Here is a 19,516-nt window from a genome sequence, read left to right as displayed (position 1 = left end):
CTAGCCAGGCGAGGTGGCTGGCGCCTGTAGTCCCAGCTACTCCGGAGGCTGAGGCAGAATGGCATAAACCCGGGAGGCGGAGCTTGCAGTGACCTGAGATCCGGCCACTGCACTCCAACCCCGGGCGACAGAGCAAGACTCCGTCTCAAAAAAAAAAAAAAAAAAAAAATGATGACAATGCTACTGCTTATGGGAGGTCCCCAAAGAGCTCTTGCTGGAGCAAGTATGGCATTTCAGCTGTGCAGTGTGACCCTTAGCCACTGCAAATGTGTCGTTTGCTTATAGAGGAAGGAAAAGCTAGTAAGCATATACTCCATTGTTGGCAGGGCCTGTCCTGGCTGAGAGAATGTGACCATCTATTTTTATTCAGAAGATAAATTCACCAGTGAGGACAAAGTCTGGATAATTCAGAGTCCCATGCTGGTTTTCAGATGGGAAAGAAGGGGAAAATCACAAATGGAATAAGGCTCTGTGAAAAAAGCTACCAGCTCCAGGAATGTCTAACTTCATATTTGCCAGCTTGTTCTGTCATTAAGTTGAGCTCAGTTCCTGGGAAGGAAAAGAAGGGCTGGCTAGTTCTGTGTGCTTCCACGTATGCGGTGAGAACTCTGCCCCAGCAGCAGGAATGTGTCTGCCTGGATGGACACTGGTGATTAACTCTTAAGCTCAATCATTTGTTATCCTTCAGCACTAGGAGTATGGTTCTTGGGAACAGTATTTTCTTGGGAACAGTATTATTGAAGCTGGAAACATTTATGGTACAGCCTTATTGCTCTCCAGCTCTTTGAAGTTACTTGAAAATTTCCCTTTAAGAGATAACAAAGATGCTTTTGTTTTTTTCGTGTTGCTATTTAAAGATCTCCTACCAGGCTTTGGAGCTACACCCCACAACTGACTGAGAGAGGACGTGTGCAGAGCAGAAAGGCGTGGTGAGTGGAGACCACTCCAGCGAAGTTTGCCAGTGAAAGGAAGGGGGAAGATGAAATAGCCTCACATCTGTGAACAAAGCACATCTGAGCCTTTTGTTGTATATGTGGGGGAAATTGTTCTCACTGAGATAAGGGTCAATCTGGAACTCTCGATAGTCTAATCATGGCTGGGTAAGTGGGATGACCAATTTGTCCTGGTTTGCTTGGGACTCTCCTGGTTTACCACTGAAAGTCCCATGTCCCAGAAAATGCCTGAGTCCTGGGCAAACTTGGACAGTTGATTGATCACCTTAAGTAGGAGCCAACTGGTGTTGCCACAAAATGATCAAATTAGATATATCATTGGTTGCCTTGCAATAGAAGATGCCCTGTCCTCCCAATCTTCTCTGCTCCTGTGCACAGTAACAGGATCCTTATCCTCCATGGGGTTTGTCTAACTTTCCTAGATTGACAGATTTCTCTGCGTTTTGGGTGTCATGGAGGCAGAGAAATGAAATGTTAGTGCCTTTCCTATGCTTTTACATAACACCTCATTTAATTCTCACAACAACCATGTGAGGTGGGTACTACCATTTCCAATTTACGAATAAGGATTCTGAAGCACAAAGAGGCCTAGGCCTGTCTGTCTTCAAACTCTATACTCTTTGCTACATCACACTTGACCCTCAAAGACCCACAGAGACACAGGTGTTTGATCCACATGGTCTGGGGAAAATGCAAGCCCATCGCTAGAGATGGGGCATAGAATAGTGTCCACATGTATTGATCTTTTCAGGTTGTAAAGGAGCCAGATGCCCTTCCTTAGGAAGCACCTCCATCCTTATGGTGATTTTTTTGGTACTTCTTTGGATCATATCCCATACTGTGCCCTCTTTGAGCAGAGAAAACAAGAGGAGCATCTAGGCCCAATGGCTTTGCATTTCAGAGGATATAAATGTGAAAGGGAAGGTTGTAGGGTTAAAAAATATGCACTACGTAGGTCAGGTGCTGTGGCTTATGTCTATAATCCCAGCACATTGGGAGGCCGAGGTGGGAGATTGCTTGAGCTCAGGAGATTGAGACCAGCCTGGGCAACATAGCAAGACCTTGTCTCTACTAAAAAAGAAACAAAAAAACAGCCAAGTGTGACACATGCCTGTAGTCTTACCTACTTGGAGGGCTGCCACGGGAGGACTGCTTGAGCCTGAGAGATTGAGGCTGTAGTGAGCCGTGATCATGCCACTGCACTCCAGCCTGGGCACCAGAGTGAGACTTCGTCTCAAAAAAAAAAAAATCATAATATATATGTGTGTGTGTGTGTATGCACTACAATATGGTTTCTGATATTTAAAATGAAATATCTACTAGATCAAAGCACTCAGATTATAGAAACTCTTCACTGTGAAAAGGCTGACAAAAATCTATGCCTGAGACAGAGTATGGCTATCCAGATGCCATTTCCCTTTTAATTTCTATGCCTTGTGTTCACTTTTTTATTTTTTTTTTTAGAATCAGAATCTCGCTCCTGTTACCCAGGCTGGAGTGCAGTAGCACGATCTCGGCTTACTGCAACCTCCACCTCCCAGGTTCAAGCGACTCTCCTTCCTCAGCCTACTGAGTAGCTGGGATTACAGGTATGTGCCACCACACCCAGCTAATTTTTGTATTTTTAGTAGAGACGGGGGTTTTGCCATGTTGACCAGGCTGGTCTCGAACTCCTGGCCTCAGGTGATCCACCCACCTCAGCCTCCCAAAGTGCTAGGATTACAGGCATTAGCCACTGCGCCTGGCCCCTGTGTTCACATTTAAATTCTTGCTTCTTGTCTGAAAAAGCAGTATGTTCTATCCTCTTAAAAATGAACAAAAGTTAAATATATGGTCGACACATTTTCTCCAAAATATGAGTGTTAAAGTTCCCCTGTAGGAGATAGCAGTCAAACTAATAAAGGTTAGACTTAAATAGTCCGAAGATCTATACGGAATGTGCTGGATGTAGTTTAAATGAAACATAGGCTGGTGGAAGGACCAGGTGTGTGAGCCTCAGGATAGCTTGTTTTTTTAAAGAAATAGGGAAGCATTTAGTACCTGGCAAGGGGGCAGCAACTCGATTTGATGCAGATTGTGGTGCTGTGTGGACCACGCAGAAAGGAGTAAATTGGGCCCAGTTCAGTGGCTCATGCCTGTAATCCCAGCACTGTGGGAGACCAAGGTGGAAGGATTGCCAGTTAGGTGGGATGGCCTTGATGAAAGATCTGGAAAAGGAGTGGGCAAATTCTACCCACTTCTTTCCATCTCCACCACTGCCCAATGCCAGGCATCATCCTTGCTTACCCGGCATAGTGCAATGGGTTTATAATCAGTCTTGCTCCTTCCATTTTCACCATGTCTCAATTCACACACCAGGTCCTTCCACCAACTCATATTCCATTTAAACTACATCTAGCACATCTAGTAAAATCTAGTTCTGTTTGAATCTTTGGAGTATTTAAATCTAAATCATATTATGTTCACTGCTAAGACAGGGGAATTTTAAAGCTCCTATTTTGGGGAGAATGGATTGGCCATATTTAAAAGCAGGAAGTGTAATTTTTAACAATTTACAAAACTAGGTTATTACTCCCCCACTTAAAATTTCCAGTGGATTCCCTTCACAAGGAAATAAACTCTGAAATCTTTCTCTTGGCCCATGAGGCCATGCATGAGCTCTCCCCTGCTTGCTCCTTTACCTGACCTCCCGCCCTTATGCACTTTGCTCTGGTCTTGTCACTTATTCCAGCACAGGCCCTGTGTACCTGCTCTTTCTACCAGGAGAATTCTCCTCTCGTTCTGTATTTGCACTGTGGACTCCTTCTTGCCACTTAGTTTTCTGCTTACATGTTACCTCCACAGAGAATCCTTACCTGACACCCCCAATATAAAGTAAATCAATGAGCACTCCCATGAATAAGCTGAGTGATTTTTGACAAGTTAATCTCCCTAAAGCTAATTTATTAATTCAAAAAATAGGGCTTATAGGCAGGGCACGGTGGCTCACACCTGTAATCCCAGCACTTTGGGAGGCTGAGGCCGGTGGATCACTTGAGGTCAGGAGATCGACACCAGCCTAGCCAACATGGAGAAACCCCATCTCTACTAAAACTACAAAAAAGTGGCCGGGTGTGGTGTCAGGCACCTGTAATCCCAGCTGCTCAGGAGGCTGAGGCACAAGAATCGCTTGAACCCTGGAGGCAGAGGTTGCAGTGAGCCAAGATCATGCCACTGCACTCCAGCCTGGGCAACAGAGTGAAATTCTGTCTTAAAAAAAAAAAAATAGGACCTATAATAACTCATAGAGTTGCATGAGCATCAAATGAGATGAAATAAGGAGTGTGTAATAGATGAGTCACTCTATGAGGAAGGTCATTCTCACAGTCAACTCCCTCCTCCCGGCCTTCCTGTGTTCCCATTGTCCTCCTGTAGCCCGTGTCTGGCCTTTCCATTTTCAGTCCCCCTCACTTCAGTGTATCTTATATTCCACTGTCAGTTTGATGATATTGAAATTCTATATTTAAAAAATTATTTCCCCACTCTTTTAAGAATGTAAACCTCCACACTTCCCCCCACTTTCGGCCCCCTTTAACCACCATGAGCCATTCCTTAAGCACTTAGGAATTCAAATAGTATTGCTTTAGGACTGAAACTTTGTAGATACCATAAAGACAACTTGAAGGCATCTTTGTTTCCTAGGCCAAAATTTGTAATTTTTATTGCTCATCTGGGTTATTCTGCTCATTAAGAAAACAGGAAAGCGTGGTCCTTGAGACTTGCCTTCTGTCTTGTGATTGACTGTGGCAGTTGGCAGAACCTGGCAAAGTTGCTGTGATGGTGAGAATGGTGAGAGAGGTTCCAATGATGGGCACAAGGGTTGCCAGCGAGGTGTGTGCAGGCAGTGGAAGGAGGTCTGACCGGAATATCAACAGAGGGTGATAATACCTCTTTAGGGCCCACCAAATGGGCTTCTAGGGACTGAAGGGTGAGTAGAGCCAACACTGCCCCCAGCACTCAGTCAACGAACATTGAATAGGATTGAATTGAATTAAACTGAACCATTAAAAAGGCAGCATTTTAAAAGCTGTGAGAGTAATTTGAAACAAATTTGGAAGAAAGTAGAGTGATATCAGATGTATGCTAATTGGGGCTGCCTTTTTTTTAAGGTAAAAAGGAAATCATTTCAACTTAGGTTAATGTAGGCCTCATTGAAGAAAAGACCTCAGTGGGCTGGATTTATAATAGATACTCTGAGCTCTGCCAGATTGTTTGCAGGCGATTAAAGTACTTTTTCTTTTAAACACTTGGCAGTCATAGAATCTGAACTCTGGATCAGGCAGATAATAAGAAATCTGCTATTCCATCGCTTCTCAAACTTCAACATGCAAAGGAATCACCTAGGCAACCTTTTTAAAATGCAGATTCTGATCCAGTGGGGCCGGGGTGAGGCCTGAGACTTTTCCCTTGCAACAAACTCCAGATGAAGCTGATGTTCTAAGGACCTCATTTTGAAAGGAAAGGGTCTGTTTTAACCTCCTTATTTCCTAGAAGAGATACTGAGGCTCTGAGAAGTGAAATGTCTTGTCTATGCTCCCAGAGTGTCTGGTTCTAGTCACGTGCCTTTTTTCTATTGTGCTTTGAAGAGTCTTTTTTTTGTTTTTTTTTTTTGAGACAAGAGTCTCGCTCTCTTGCCCGGGCTGGAGTGCAGTGGCCGGATCTCAGCTCACTGCAAGCTCCGCCTCCCGGGTTTACGCCATTCTCCTGCCTCAGCCTCCCGAGTAGCTGGGACTACAGGCGCCCACCACCTCGCCCGGCTAGTTTTTTTTGTATTTTTTTTAGTAGAGACGGGGTTTCACCGTGTTAGCCAGGATGGTCTCGATCTCCTGACCTCGTGATCCGCCCGTCTCGGCCTCCCAAAGTGCTGGGATTACAGGCTTGAGCCACCGCGCCCGGCCTGTGCTTTGAAGTTTTATTATGAGAGTCTGTAGAAATCACAGCACCACACAAAGCTACCTGAGTGGTGACAGCCAAGGCATGTTGGCAGCTTAGATGGTACCAAGGGCAGAGTAGGACGAAGCCTGGAAGATGGAGGAGGTGGTGACCGAGGGTTGCTGGCCAACAAAGTCATGCTAACACATATAGCAGGTGTATTTAAATCACTGACTCAAGCAAAAGAGAATGGGATTAACAGATAATAGTTTTAACATTCTTTTCTATAATTTTAAAGTTAGTAGGCAAACAGGGTTGATGTCAGGGAGATATTTTTAGGCAAGGGGCCCTCTCAGCACCCCTCACATGATGTCAGTGACTAAACTATTCTGCCTCCTCATGTGGCTGGCCCTGGCAATAATGATTTATTTCTGAGCTTTAACTTCAGGGAAAGTGACAAGGTTAAAAGTTAAAGGTCAAAGATATTTTTAACTCTTAACCTATTAACCAGTCAATTAATTACTTTAATTATGCATTGTTGACCTGTTTCTCTGCTATGGAAATATTTAATTGTAGGGAAAGAAAATTTATGAAGTTGGCCGGGCGTGGTGGCTCAAGCCTGTAATCCCAGCACTTTGGGAGGCCGAGACGGGCGGATCACGAGGTCAGGAGTTTGAGACCATCCTGGCTAACATGGTGAAACCCCGTCTCTACTGAAAAATACAAAAAGCTAGCCGGGCGAGGTGGCGGGCGCCTGTAGTCCCAGCTATTCGGGAGGCTGAGGCAGGAGAATGGCATAAACCCGGGAGGTGGAGCTTGCAGTGAGCTGAGATCAGGCCACTGCACTCCAGCCCGGGCGACAGAGCAAGACTCTGTCTCAAAAAAAAAAAAGAAAGAAAATTTATGAAGTTAATTATTAAAGTAATCTCTTTGCCTTCTTGAGATTTTATCACAATCAATTTGCTGAGGATAATTCCCACATTGGGTTCCATAATCCTTGGCTTCGACGCTGCAATTCCAGTACCTTCACTTTATCCTAAAACATAGCCACCCTTTTCCAGATCCATTCCACTTCACAATCTGATTTCTCCAGCTATACTAGAAATCTCTCTACCTTTATGTTTATTAGTTATTGAATTAGCTAGTTAATTCTCATATCTGGTGCTATTCTATAAATTTATCAGTACTATTCTATTAAATTACCATTGTATTGACCAAGAAAGTGCTAAAGTAACTGGATTGTCTAGGGGTATCTGGGACTCAACCTGTCTGCTTGGTTACTTGTGAGCCAACACACCCTAGTTTCACCAGGACAGCGCCCCAGCATACACCTTGGAGACCTTGCTGCTGTGGAAGCCCTGGAAAAATTAAATGAAGTTAGGTGATTATACACAGTGAATTTGCTTGTGCCCAGGAAACAGACATAATTATAACCCAGACACCTATAACAGAGTCTTGGGGTACATATGGAGGTTACAGAGACAGGCAGGAAGGAACCAGGAGTTAAGGTATCTGAATAGTTACTTTTGGTCTCCTTTTACTTGGCATTGGTGGCTTTAGCCTGTACACATCAAAGTTCAGAGTGTACAGAATCCCTTTTCCTGCATAGGCCACTTCCCAGGATGTCCTTAGCTGAACTTTGAACCAGTGAAAAACAAGAAAATAAACACTGTTCCCTTACCTTGCCAATTTTTAGTGCATGCAACACTATACAGTTATTCTAGAAGCGAGAAACTATCTGTCTATACGTATAACTTTTGATACCTCAAGTATCATTAGTTATTCTACTTTTATCCCTCTGAATATGCAAAATTGTTCAAGCTTATAACAATCTTTGGTTTTGGTGCATAAGCCTGTATAAGTTTTTCAACTTGAAAAATATTTCACTTATATTTCATGGACGCATTTTGGACTCAAGAGAGCTGGGGAGAAGAGGGCCACACTTAGAGAATATTGTTGGAGAATAAAAGGTTTTAAACTCTGCAGAGTTTCAATAGTACATACAGAAAATACAGTTGTGCTTGTTAACCGGTGGTATGACACAGCAGATGAAATTTTAAGCTACATGAGAATGACTTGCAATTAAACACAGCAAGTGTTGACTGGAGAAAAGATCACAACATTAAGACTTTAGAAAAGAGAAATTCTGACCAAGCGCAGCTGCTCTTGCTTGTATTCTCAACACTATGGGAGGCCAAAGGGGGTAGATCACTTGAGGCCAAGAGTTCGAGACCAGCCTGGCCAACAGGCGAAAACCTGTAGAGACAGGTGAAACCCCGTCTCTACTAAAAATACAAAAATTAGCCAAGCGTGGTGGCACAGGCCTGTAGTCCCAGCTACTCAGGAGGCTGAAGCAGAGGATCTCTTGAACTTAGAAGGTGGAGATTGCAGTGAGCTGAGACTGCGTCACTGTGCTCCAGCCTGGGCGACAGAGTGAGACTCTGTCTCAAAAAAATAATAATAACAATGAATTAAATAAATAAATAAATAAATAATAGAAATTTTGGGCCAGGCACAGTGGCTCACACCTGTAATCCCAGCAATTTTGGAGACTGGGGGGGCAGATCACTTGAGGCTGGGAGTTCAAGACCAGCCTGGCCATCGAGGTGAAACCCCGTCTCTACTAAACAAATACAAAAGTTGGCCAGATGTGGTGTGTGCCTGTAGTCTCAGCTACTTGGAAGGTTGAGGCAGGAGAATCGCTTGAACCTGGGAGGTAGGGGCTGCAGTGAGCCAAGATGGTGCCACTGCACTCCAGCCTGGGCGACAGAGTAAGACTGTCTCAAAAAAGAAAGAAAAGGAAATAGAAATCCCGGGTTCTAGACCTTCCACTTGTTGCCTCACCACCTCCTCCACTCCCCCAGATCCCTCCACCCATCACCATGCTGTAACTTTACAGATATCATAACTACTCTGGTTGATTATAGAAGAAAGAACCTAAGCTGTCAGAAAGCAAGTGCCCTACGTGCTCTTGAATTGGAAACAGAAATTTACACAAGGCTGGATCTCATTCTCAGTGCCTGCCTTTCCCCCACATCTTTACATAACTAATTTGCTTAACAATCCTCTTCCACAGGACACAGAAGTGATATGCGGCTCAGCTTCATCTGCATATTCACCTCTGAATATCCTCGTCATGGTGCACCTGCTCCTGTTTGAATGCTTACCTTAATGGAACGGGCTGAGTCAGCATCTGCTTGCACCTGAACCCTTGATTGCAACAAAGCGGATTGCTGGGAGGTGGCCGGGTTGCATCAGCTGCAGTAGAGGACACAGTTCTGTTGGGAAGGCACGGAAAGGAGAGAAAACTTCAACAGAAGTAGTCCAAGTGTTGAGAGTTAAAAATAAAACGATATCACAAGGGGCAATGTGACCAGGCTCAGCTTACGACTTTTTCCTTCCCCTGTATTTATCAACACTCAGTCTCTCCTGGAGTGGCATTTAGCAGGGGAAACTGAATGGGAAGTGAAGTTTTATATCAATAGGTTTTCCTTCCCTAGAGGAAGAAAGAAAATCCTTTTAAGAAGGATCATTTTCAAGAGCAGCCTCTCAGATTCCTACATGTGCAATCGGCAGGCCCAGCTGTGCTGGAGGAGGCTGGCAGAGCATTCAGGACTGGCTGCTGCTCTAATTATAACCATGCTCCTCACCTAAACCCATCACTGGCTGAAGCAGCAACTTGTGTAAGTGACATGCTGTCCTGCTTCGGTTTCTCCTATCTCTTATCATGACAAGTAAGTGTCTGTCCTCCCCTGGTCCTCGTCTTTCCTAGGTGGCTGGAAAAGGGAGAGTTTGTAATTCAGAAACCAGGTGTAGAGTAAATCCAGTGGGAGAGAATTAGAGGTTGTAGGAGGCTTTAGCTGTCATTTAGTCCAACTCTCTCTTTTTACAGATGAGGAGACAGAGATTCAGAAAAGGGAAATTGCTCATCCAAGGTCACACATCTTGTTAGTGGAAGAGCCAGAGGAAAGCCCCAGAGAGCTTGTTTAACTCTCAGTCTAGTGTTCTTTATCTTATCACCTTCAGATAAACTCATTCAGGATCTTGTGGGGGGAAAAAGCATATAGAATCCTGGCTTTGGTGTTTTTTTTTTTTTTTTTTCTTTTTTCTTTTTTTGAGATGGAGTCTCGCTCTGTCACTCAGAGTGCAGTGGCATGATCTCGGCTCACTGCAACCTCCACGTCCCGGGTTCAAGTGATTCTCCTGCCTCAGCCTCCTGAGTATCTGGGATTACAGGCACATGCCACCATGCCTGGCTAATTTTTGTATTTTTAGTAGAGACCAGGTTTCACCATGTTGGTCAGGCCTGTCTTGAACTCCTGACCTCATGATCCTCCCGCCTCAGTCTCCCAAAGTGCTGGGATTAGGTATGTGATTTTGACCAATTTACTTAACCATTTTCTATTTCAGTTTTCTCCATTGTGGAATGGCAATGATACTTGATTTGACCACATGTAACTGTCAGTACACATAAGGCACATGAATGATATGTACCACATACCAAGTGCTCAACAATGCCAGCTGTTATTTGAATGTATTTGAATGTATTTTGACTAAGAGCAGATGTGCTAAATTTGGCTGTGATTAACAGCCATCGAATTAACCTTTCCCCTGGATTCTTCCATACATATATGTCCACAGAGATAAACTTATTTGGAATGAGCAAATAGCAGTTTAAAAATTGTAAAAAATTTCTACACTGATCTTGAATCTTGAAACTTTGCTGAACTGGTTTATTAGTTCTAATAGTTTTCTTGTGGATTCCTAAGGATTTTCAAGATCATGCCATCTGTTAACAGAAATATTTTAACTTCTTTCTTTGCAATTTGGATGCCTGTTACTTCCTTTTCTTGCTGTTTTTCCCTGCCTAGAACTTCCAGCACTATGTTTAACAAGAGCGGTGAGAGTGGCCACACTTCACTTGTTCCTGATCTTAGGGGACAAGCATTCAGTCTTGCACCAATAAGTACGATGTTGCCTGTGGATCTTTGTAGATGACCTTTATCAAGTTGAAGGTGAGGAGTTTGATTGTTCTAGTTTGTTGAGTGAATCAAGAAAGAGTGTGAATCTTCATCAAATGCTTTTTCTGCCCAGCAAGATGATCATGTGGTTTTTGTCCTTTGTTCTATGAATATCGTGTATTACATTGATGAATTTTTTTATGTTGAATCAATCTTCCATTTCTGAATAAACCCTACTTGGTCATGGTATCTATCCTTTTTACATGTTGCTAAATTTAGTTTGTTAGAATTTTATTGATAATTTGTTTTTTCAAGTCAGATGCATAATGTGCCAACATTGAAACAAGGTTCGAGGGTGGCACTCTCACACATTCACATGAATGCCCAGTCATCACATTGATGAACTACAAAAGGACTTTAGTGAGGAATTTTGCATCTATATTCAGAAGAGATATTACAAGTTGAGTATCCCCAATCTGAAAATCTGAGTTCCAAAATGCTTCAAAATCCAAAACTCTTTGAGCACTGATGTGACACCACAAGAGGAAAATTCCACACTTGGTCTCATGCGATGTGTCATAGTCAAAACGCAGTCAAAACTTTGTTTCGTGCACACAATTACTTAAAATATTGTACGATTACCTTCAGGCTATGTATATAAGGTGTATATGAAACATAAATGAGTTGTGTGTAGGCTGCTGTCCCATCCCCAAGATATCTCATTATGTATGTGCAAATATTCCAAATGCAAAACATTCCAAATCCGAAACGCTTCTGGTTCCGAGCATTTCCGATAGGGGATACTCACTATAGTCCATACTTCCCTTATGGCATCTTTGTTCAGCTTTGGTATCCGGACAATATCGATCTCATAAAATGAGTTCCCTCCTCTTTTGTTTTTTGGAAAAGTTTGTGAAGGATTACTGTCAATTCCTCTTTAAACATTTTGGTAGAATTTAGCAGTGAAGCCATCTGGAACTGGGCTTTTCTTTGTGGGAAGTTTTCAATTGTTAACTCAATCTCTGTGCTTATTATAACTCTGTCTTAGTCCGCTTTTGTGTTGTTATAACAGAATACCTGAGACTGGGTAATTGGCGAAGAAGACAGATTTATTTTGTACAGTTCTGAAGGTGGGAAGTCTTCCAGTCTCAGATGGAAGACGGAGAGGCCACATCTGGCCAGGGCCTTCATGTTTCATCCTCCCATGGCAGAAGGAAGGGAGAGGAGGAGGTTAGAGAGACAGAGAGAGAGAGACAGAAGAGAGAGAGAGGTGGGGGTGAGGATAAAGATTTTGGGGAAGAGGACTGAACCCATCCTTTTTATCAGGAACCCACTTCTGAGATAACTAACCCACTCCCACAATAATGGCATTAATCCATTCATGGGGGCTCTGCCTAATAACCCTTAAAGGTTCCACCTCTCAACGCTGCTGCTTTGGGGAGTAAGTTTCCAACACATGAGCTGTGGGGGACACATTCATACCGTAGCAAGCTCTATTCACAACATCTATTTCTTCTGGAGTCAGATTTGGTATTCTGTGTCTTCCTAGGAATTTGTCCATTTTATTTATCTAATTTGTTGGCATTCAATTGTTCATAGTATTTCTTTCTAATAATTTTTATTTCTATAAGTTTGGTGATAAAATCTTGACTTTTTGTTTCTGATTCTAATAATTTGAGTCTTTTGAGGGGGTGTCAATCTAGCTAAACGTTTGCCATTTTGTTGATCTTTTCAAAGAACCAGCTTTTGATTTCATAAATTTTTTCTGTATTGCTTTTCTATTCTCCTTTTTATTTATTTCTGCTCTAGACTTTCCTTCTTTCTGTTTCTTTGGACTGCTATTATCAATTATTGAGAGTGTTGTATGAATATACCACATTTTAACTATGTATTGGTGAAGTTTTCTTAAGAATTTTAATTTTTGTTAAAATTTGTCTCATATATTTTGGGTATATGTTAAGTATATACAAGTTCAGAGTTATTATATGTTTCAGGTTAATTGTTCCTTTTGTTGTTGTCTAATATACTTTATTTCTAAAAAAACTCTTTTGGCTGGGTGAGGTGGCTCACACCTATAGTCTCAGCCCTTTGGGAGGCTGAGGCGGGAGGATAACTTGAGCTCAGGTGTTTGAGGCCAGCCTGGGCAATATGGCAAAACCCCGTCTCTACTAAAAATACAAAAATTAGCCAGGTGTGGTGGCATACACCTGTAGTCCCAGCTACTTGGGAGGCTAAGGCAGGAGAATTGTTTGAACCCGGGAGTTGGAGGTTGCAGTGAGCTGAGATTGCACAGTCTGGGTGACAGAACAAGACTCCATCTCAATAAAAAAGTTTTGCCTTAAAGTTTAATTTGACAGATATTAATAAAACTATGCCACTTCCTTCCTGTGTAAAACTATTGATCTGAGACCTTTTTAAAAAAAAAAAAAAAATGTAAGCATTTGAAGCTATAAATTTCCTTCTAGGCGTTGATTTAGCTTTATCCCATGTTTTGGTTTGTTGTGCTTTTGTTTTTTTCAGTTACAAGTGTTTTCCAATTTTACTTATGATTTCTTCTATTTATCTATTGAGACAGTATCACTGTGTTGCTCAAGCTGGAGTGCAGTGGCACAGTCACGGCTCACTGCAGCCTCGACCTCTGTGGCTCAAGGGATCCTCTTACCTCAGCCTCCCGAGTAGCTGGGACCATGGGCTCTGGCCGCCATGCCCAGCTAATTTTTTATTTTTTGTAGAGACAGGGTTTTGCCATGTTGCTCAGACTGTGATTTCCTCTTTAACCATTGGTTATTTAGGAATGTGCTGTTTAATATCCACATATTTGTGAATTTCCCGAATTTTCTTCCACTATTGATTTCTAAATTCATTCCATCATGTTTGGAGAACACACTGCATAATTTCAATCCTCGTGATTCTCCTGCTTCAGTCTCCCAAGTAGCTGGGACTACAGATGTGTGCCATCATGCCCAGCTAATTCTTTTTTTTTTTTTTTTTTTTTTTGTATTTTTAGTAGAGGCAGGATTTCACCATGTTGGCCAGGATGGTTTCGATCTCTTGATCTGCTCGCCTTGGCCTCCAAAAGTGCTAGCATTACAGGCGTGAGCCACCATGCCTGGTGTATTCAAAACATTTTCTGTGTTCTTTTTTAAGTTCTGAAGTTTTCTCCACAGAGGTATTTTCTTCATGAATTCCTAGGTACTTGTACATTTTTCATTGAGCAGTACTTACCTTATGTTTATTTATTTTTATTTTTTTATTTTTTGAGATGGAGTCTTGCTCTGTTGCCCAGGCTAGAGTGCAGTTGTGCGATCTCAGCTCACTACAACCTCCACCTCCCAGGTGCAAGCAATTATCCTTCCTCAGTCTCCCAAGTATGGGATTACAGGCATGTGCCACCACACTCAGTTAATTTTTTTTTTAATTTTTTTTTAATTTTTAGTAGAGACGGGGTTTCAATATGTTGGTCAGGCTGGTCTCAATCTCCTGACCTTGTGATCCACCCACCTTGGCCTCCCAAAGTGCTGGGATTACAGGTGTGAACCACCCCGCCTGGCCCTTATGTTTCTTTATTACCAGTGTTCAGAAATGATACTAATTTCGTAGGTTGATCATGTGGCTGGAAAATGTGCTAAAATGTCATTCTAAAAGTTTTGGGTTTTTTTTGAGACTGAGTCTCACTCTGTTGCCCAGGATGGAGTGCAATGGCGCGATATTGGCTCAATGCAAACTCTGCCTCCTGGGTTCAAGCGATTCTCTTGCCTCAGCTTCCGGAGTAGCTGGGATTATAGGCGCCTGAACCACACTCAGCTATTTTTTGTTTTCAGTAGAGACACGGTTTCACCATGTTGGCCAGGATGGTCTCAAACTCCTGACCTCATGATCCACCTGCCTTGGCCTCCCAAAGTGCTAGGATTACAGGCGTGAGCCACCACGCCCTTTTTTTTTTTTTTTTTTTGAGACAAAATCTCACTTTTGTCCCCCAGGCGGGAGTGTGATGGCGCGATCTCGGCTCACTGCAACCTCTGCCTCCCAGGTTCAAGCAATTCTCCTGCCTCAGCCTCCCCAGTAGCTGGGATTACAGGCGCCCACCACCGCACCCAGCTAATTTTTGTATTTTTAGTAGAGACGGGGTTTCACCATGTTGGCGAGGCTGGTCTCGAACTCCTGACCTCAGGTGATCCACCTGCATCGGCCTCCCAAAGTACTGGGATTACAGGCATGAGCCACCGAGCCCGGCCCATTCTAAAAGTTTGACTATTTATTTTGTTAGATTTGCAAGTTTACCATCTCACCTTCAAAACTCTGTTTTTATTTCTTCCTGTGCCAGTTTTTACACCTTTTATTATGTCTGGACCATTGTAATATATATTCATTGTACTATGTATTAAAACTAGTGGTAATAGTGATTTCCCCTCAAATTAGGACTGAAAGTCCCCTTAAAAAAAAAAAAACCCAAACTCAGCCTGGGCAATATGGCAAGACCCCGTCTCTGCTAAAAATACAAAAATTAGTCAGGCATGGTGATGTGTGTCTGTAGTCTCAGCTACTCAGAAGGCTGAGGTGGGAGGATTGTTTGAGTCCAGGAGGCAGAGACTGCAGTGAGCCAAGATGGTGCCACTGCACTCCAGCTTCAGTGACAGAGTGCTGTCTCAAAAAACAACAACAGCAACAACAAAAACCCTAAAAATTGGAAACAAAATGTAAGTTTATGACTTCCTCTCATTAAAAGTGGATGATAGTGTGCTCACTTCCGCAACACATATACTAAAATCGGAACGATACAGAGAGAAAGTGGATGATGTTTTCTTTGGTTTCCTTGAAAAAAAAAAAAAAAAAGAGTTTTTAAATTGGATAACCCAGCTGGGTGCAATGGTGCACTCCTGTATTCCTAGCACTTTGGGAGGCTGAGGCAGGTGGACAGTGTTAAGTCCAAGAAGTCAAGACCAGCTTGGGCAACGTGGCAAAACCTCGTCTCTACAAAAACTACAAAAATTGACCAGGCTCAGTGGCTCAAAGTGTTGTAATCCCAGCACTTTGAGAGGTCAAGGCAGGTGGATCACTGGAGGTCAGGAGGTCGAGACCAGCCTGGGCAACATGGTGAAACCCCCATCTCTACTAAAAATACAAAATTTAGCCAGGCATGGTGGCACATGCCTGTAATCCCAGCTACTCAGGAGACTGAGGCAGGAGAATCACTTGAATCCCGGGAGGTGGAGGTTGCAGTGAGCCGATATCCTGCCACTGTACTCCACCCTGGGTGACAGTGCGAAACTCTGTCTCAAAAACAAAAATTAGCCAGGTGTGGTGGCGGGCACCTGTAGTCCTCGCTACTCAGGAGGCTGAGGTGGGAGGATCACCTGAGCCCAGGAGGTCAAGGCTTTGGTGAGCTGTGATTGTACCACTATATTCCAGCCTGGGTGACAGAGTGAGACCTACTTTCATAAAAATGAAGTGGAAAACCCCCAAATCACTGTCCTACTTTTAGAAACTCCAGGATAGTTTTGGGAAGGGAATTTTGGAGTCTCATTGGCCGTGTAAGGGACTAGGCAGGCTTCTCAGGGAGAATTGTGGGGCTGATTACGTAGTGCCCAGCTCTACTTGGAAAACTCTTTTTGCAACATTCCCATGGAAATCAGAGGCACAGACCCAGATGTTTGGGTTAAAATGAGACAAAGGAAAAAAAAGTCATGTACAAGAGGCAAGAAGACCTCCTTTCTAAATGGTCCATATTTATTAGTACTCTAGTCCCAAGTCTACCATATTGGAGGTTTTCTGGAATTCCAGGCTATCTGTTAGACTGTAGGCTTCACAGCCTTGGCTTGTCATACTGGGCCAGGTTTGTGCGGAAGATAGGCCTACAGCTGGACCAGCAAAGGTGCTGAGAGAGGAACCCTGTCCTCCTACCTGGTACTCTGTGGGTGAGAGATACTGATACAGACAGTGGAAAGAAGAGCTGGATATCCCATTCTCATCAGGAAGATTGTACAGTTCTATGATTTGGAATATGTCATAGGCATCAGAGTACAAAGCAGGAACTGAGGCCACCAGCCTCTCCCACTGAGTATCTTGCATTTGGAAGTCACTTGTGGAACTCTCAGTGAAGGTAGAGTTCCATGCCCGATTGGAAGGGTCTAAGGGCTGAGGTGGAAGGGAGCTGTAGAAATCTGAGACCACAGGAGAAAAAGCATAAGGATTGAGGGATGTTCTGGGGGAGGTGGGCATGTTCTTCTTGGATGAAGGGATCTGGTTTCGTTGCTTTGCTGATTGCTGCTGCTGCTGCTGCTGCTGCTGCTGCTTCTGCTGCTTCTTCAATTTGAATCGCCGGTTCCTAAACCAAACCTGGGAGTGGGGGAAGAGGGGAGATTGTGGGCTGTTCTTGGAGAAGGCATTTGAGGCTTCTCCTGAGTGAAAACAGCCAGGTTATAATCTTAATGTCCTCTCAAATCCACCATGACACTGGGCTCTGCAAGAGCAGAGATGGGCATGACTGGAGTCAATAGGAGGGATGAGGAAGATCAGGTCTGGGACCCCAGAAAGGAAGAGAGTGGGTGTGTTTCAGGGTTTGTGAGAGGGTTCAGAGACAGGGTCCTGAACTCTAGAGAAGAGAGGCTAGTTCAGGGATCTAGGATCTAGGGAGAGGTGAATAATTTGAACTGAAGGATTTTTAAGGATTATTTCAGGAGGCCTCTACTATAAGGAATACTCCAATAAAAATGTATGGCCGGCCGGGCGCAGTGGCTCACGCCTGTTATCCCAGCACTTTGGGAGGCCGAGACGGGCGGATCATGAGGTCAGGAGATCGAGACCATCCTGGCTAACACGGTGAAACCCCGCCTCTACTAAAACTACAAAAATTAGCCGGGTACAGTGGCGGGCGCCTATAGTCCTAGCTACACGGGAGGCTGAGGCAGGAGAATGGCGTGAACCCGGGAGGCGGAGCTTGCAGTGAGTGGAAATTGCGCCACTGCACTCCAGCCTGGGTGACAGAGAGAGACTCTGTCTCAAAAAAAAAAAAAAAAAAAAAAAAAAAAATGTATGGCTAGTCACGGTGGCTCACATCTGTAATCCTGGCACTTTGAGAGTCTGAGGCGAGGGGATCACTTGAGCTCAGGAGTTTGAGACCAGCCTGGGCAACATAGTGAGACCTCATCTCTAAAAAAAGAAAAAAAAAAAAAAGAAAGAAGAAAAAGAAAAACATCATGGGCTTTAGCAGGCTCAGAGGTTAGAGGGAGTATTACTTGCCTGTTGGTAGCATTATGAATAAACAGATTGCAGGGCTTTGCTTAAAAAGACTCTAAGCGAGGAGTCTGTCTGGATGAGCACCTTTCCCCTATTTGAACTCTATAGTACAAATGTTAAAAATCTGATTTCTGGAGTTTTAATTCTAGCAACACTATTTCTTATCTCTGTGGCCCAGTCACTTTGCCTCTGAACCTCATTTTTTCTCATTTTTCAAATTGCCTGAGTGAGGCCAATCTGTCCCCAGTTTGATACAGTTTCAGTAGGTACTCAATGAAATACAATTGTGGGGCAGGGGTGGAGGGTGTGGAATTTCCAGGATGGATAGGTGAATGTGGCTTGGATGGGGGTACCAAGCACACCACAGTGGATCAGACCTTTACTGTTGACTCCGGCAGGTTGAGTTTCAAAGCTAGTTTCTCCTGAAGATTTCTATCTGGGAACATGGTCTGGCTAAACAGAGCTTCTAGCTCTTCATACTGTTGGTGGGAGAATGAAGTACGTTCTTGATGCCTTCTCCATATTGCTTCAGGGCAGAGATAAAGAAGGGGTGGTTACATTTACATTACCAATCTCTCCCCCCACCAAAGCAACAAAAACCAAAAAACAAATCACTATGGTGAATCTCCCATGCCTTTCCTCCAACCAGGCTTAAGATCCAGAAAATGCAGATCCCAGGTCTTGATTCTGAATGGCTGAGCCCTGTGTAACAATGCTCTATTCTCTGCTTTCTGAGATTTTGTCTCTGATAGGACATGAGTTACCTCTTCAGTTTTCTGTGTACTCAGTCTGTTCACTCTGGAAACTGGCTCCCCTGAGTTTTAGTTTGCCTGCCTGCACTGAAAAGTTTTCTGTTTTACTTTTATTCTCTGGAACTCAGTCTTTCTACCCTACCTAACCTCAGGACAGAGGATAGTAGCTTCTGTCTTCTCATCTTTCTCACACGTTCGTCATTCTAGAAACTAGGAATATTCTGTGCAAGAGCTAGCCAAATTTTTTTTTTATTATGAAATAGAAAAAACTAGGAATAAACCCTATGTCTTTGCACCTGAATATAACCCACTGGTCTAAATGGGTTTCCTCTTTTCATTTATTTGTTCAGAAATCCAGCCCATCTCATCTGGCAAATAGGATTTTTCTTTCTCTCTCTCTCTCTCTCTCTCTTTTTAGAGACAGGATCTTGCTCTATTGCCCAGGCTGGAGTGCTGTGGCACGATCATAATTCATTGCAACCTTGAATTCTTGAGCTCCTGCAATCCTCTGGCCTCGTCCTCCTGAGTAGCTAGGACTACAGGCACTATCATCACTCCTGGCTAATTAAAAAACATTTTTTTCTGCTGGGCACGGTGGTTTACGTCTGTAATCCCAGCACTTTGGGAGGCCAAGGCGGGCGAATCATGAGGTCAGAAGATCGAGACCATCCTGGCTAACATGGTAAAACCCCGTCTCTACTAA

General features: G+C 43.5%; 2 protein-coding genes and 1 non-coding gene across 4 annotated transcripts in view; all 3 read right to left on the bottom strand.

Moving 5' to 3' along the window:
* Positions 1-9,152, bottom strand: part of FBXO40 (F-box protein 40) — a 36,512-nt gene extending 27,360 nt beyond the window's left edge. Inside the window, exon 1 of the mRNA XM_023214434.2 lies at positions 9,032-9,152. The gene's annotated coding sequence lies outside the window, so the exon portion shown is untranslated. The remainder of the gene's footprint in view (positions 1-9,031) is intronic.
* A 1,986-nt stretch (positions 9,153-11,138) lies between these two features.
* Positions 11,139-11,241, bottom strand: LOC111545465. The gene has a single exon (XR_002732473.1). It is a non-coding gene; the product is annotated as a small nucleolar RNA U13 (small nucleolar RNA).
* Positions 11,242-16,540: 5,299 nt separating this feature from the next.
* The window catches only part of ARGFX (arginine-fifty homeobox), a 15,121-nt gene continuing 12,145 nt past the window's right edge, over positions 16,541-19,516 (bottom strand). For both annotated transcript variants that reach the window (XM_023211065.2, XM_023211075.2), the window contains 2 exons: positions 18,439-18,587; positions 16,541-17,161 (listed from right to left, as the gene is read on the bottom strand). In XM_023211065.2, the coding sequence (XP_023066833.2) occupies positions 16,556-17,161; positions 18,439-18,587 (755 nt within the window). In that variant the 3' untranslated portion in view covers positions 16,541-16,555. The remainder of the gene's footprint in view (positions 17,162-18,438; positions 18,588-19,516) is intronic.

Source organism: Piliocolobus tephrosceles, chromosome 2, assembly GCF_002776525.5.
Source record: "Piliocolobus tephrosceles isolate RC106 chromosome 2, ASM277652v3, whole genome shotgun sequence".
Lineage (NCBI taxonomy): Eukaryota > Metazoa > Chordata > Mammalia > Primates > Cercopithecidae > Piliocolobus > Piliocolobus tephrosceles.
The sequence above is the reverse complement of the archived record's forward strand: the minus strand, read 5'-3'. Positions and strand labels throughout refer to the sequence as shown.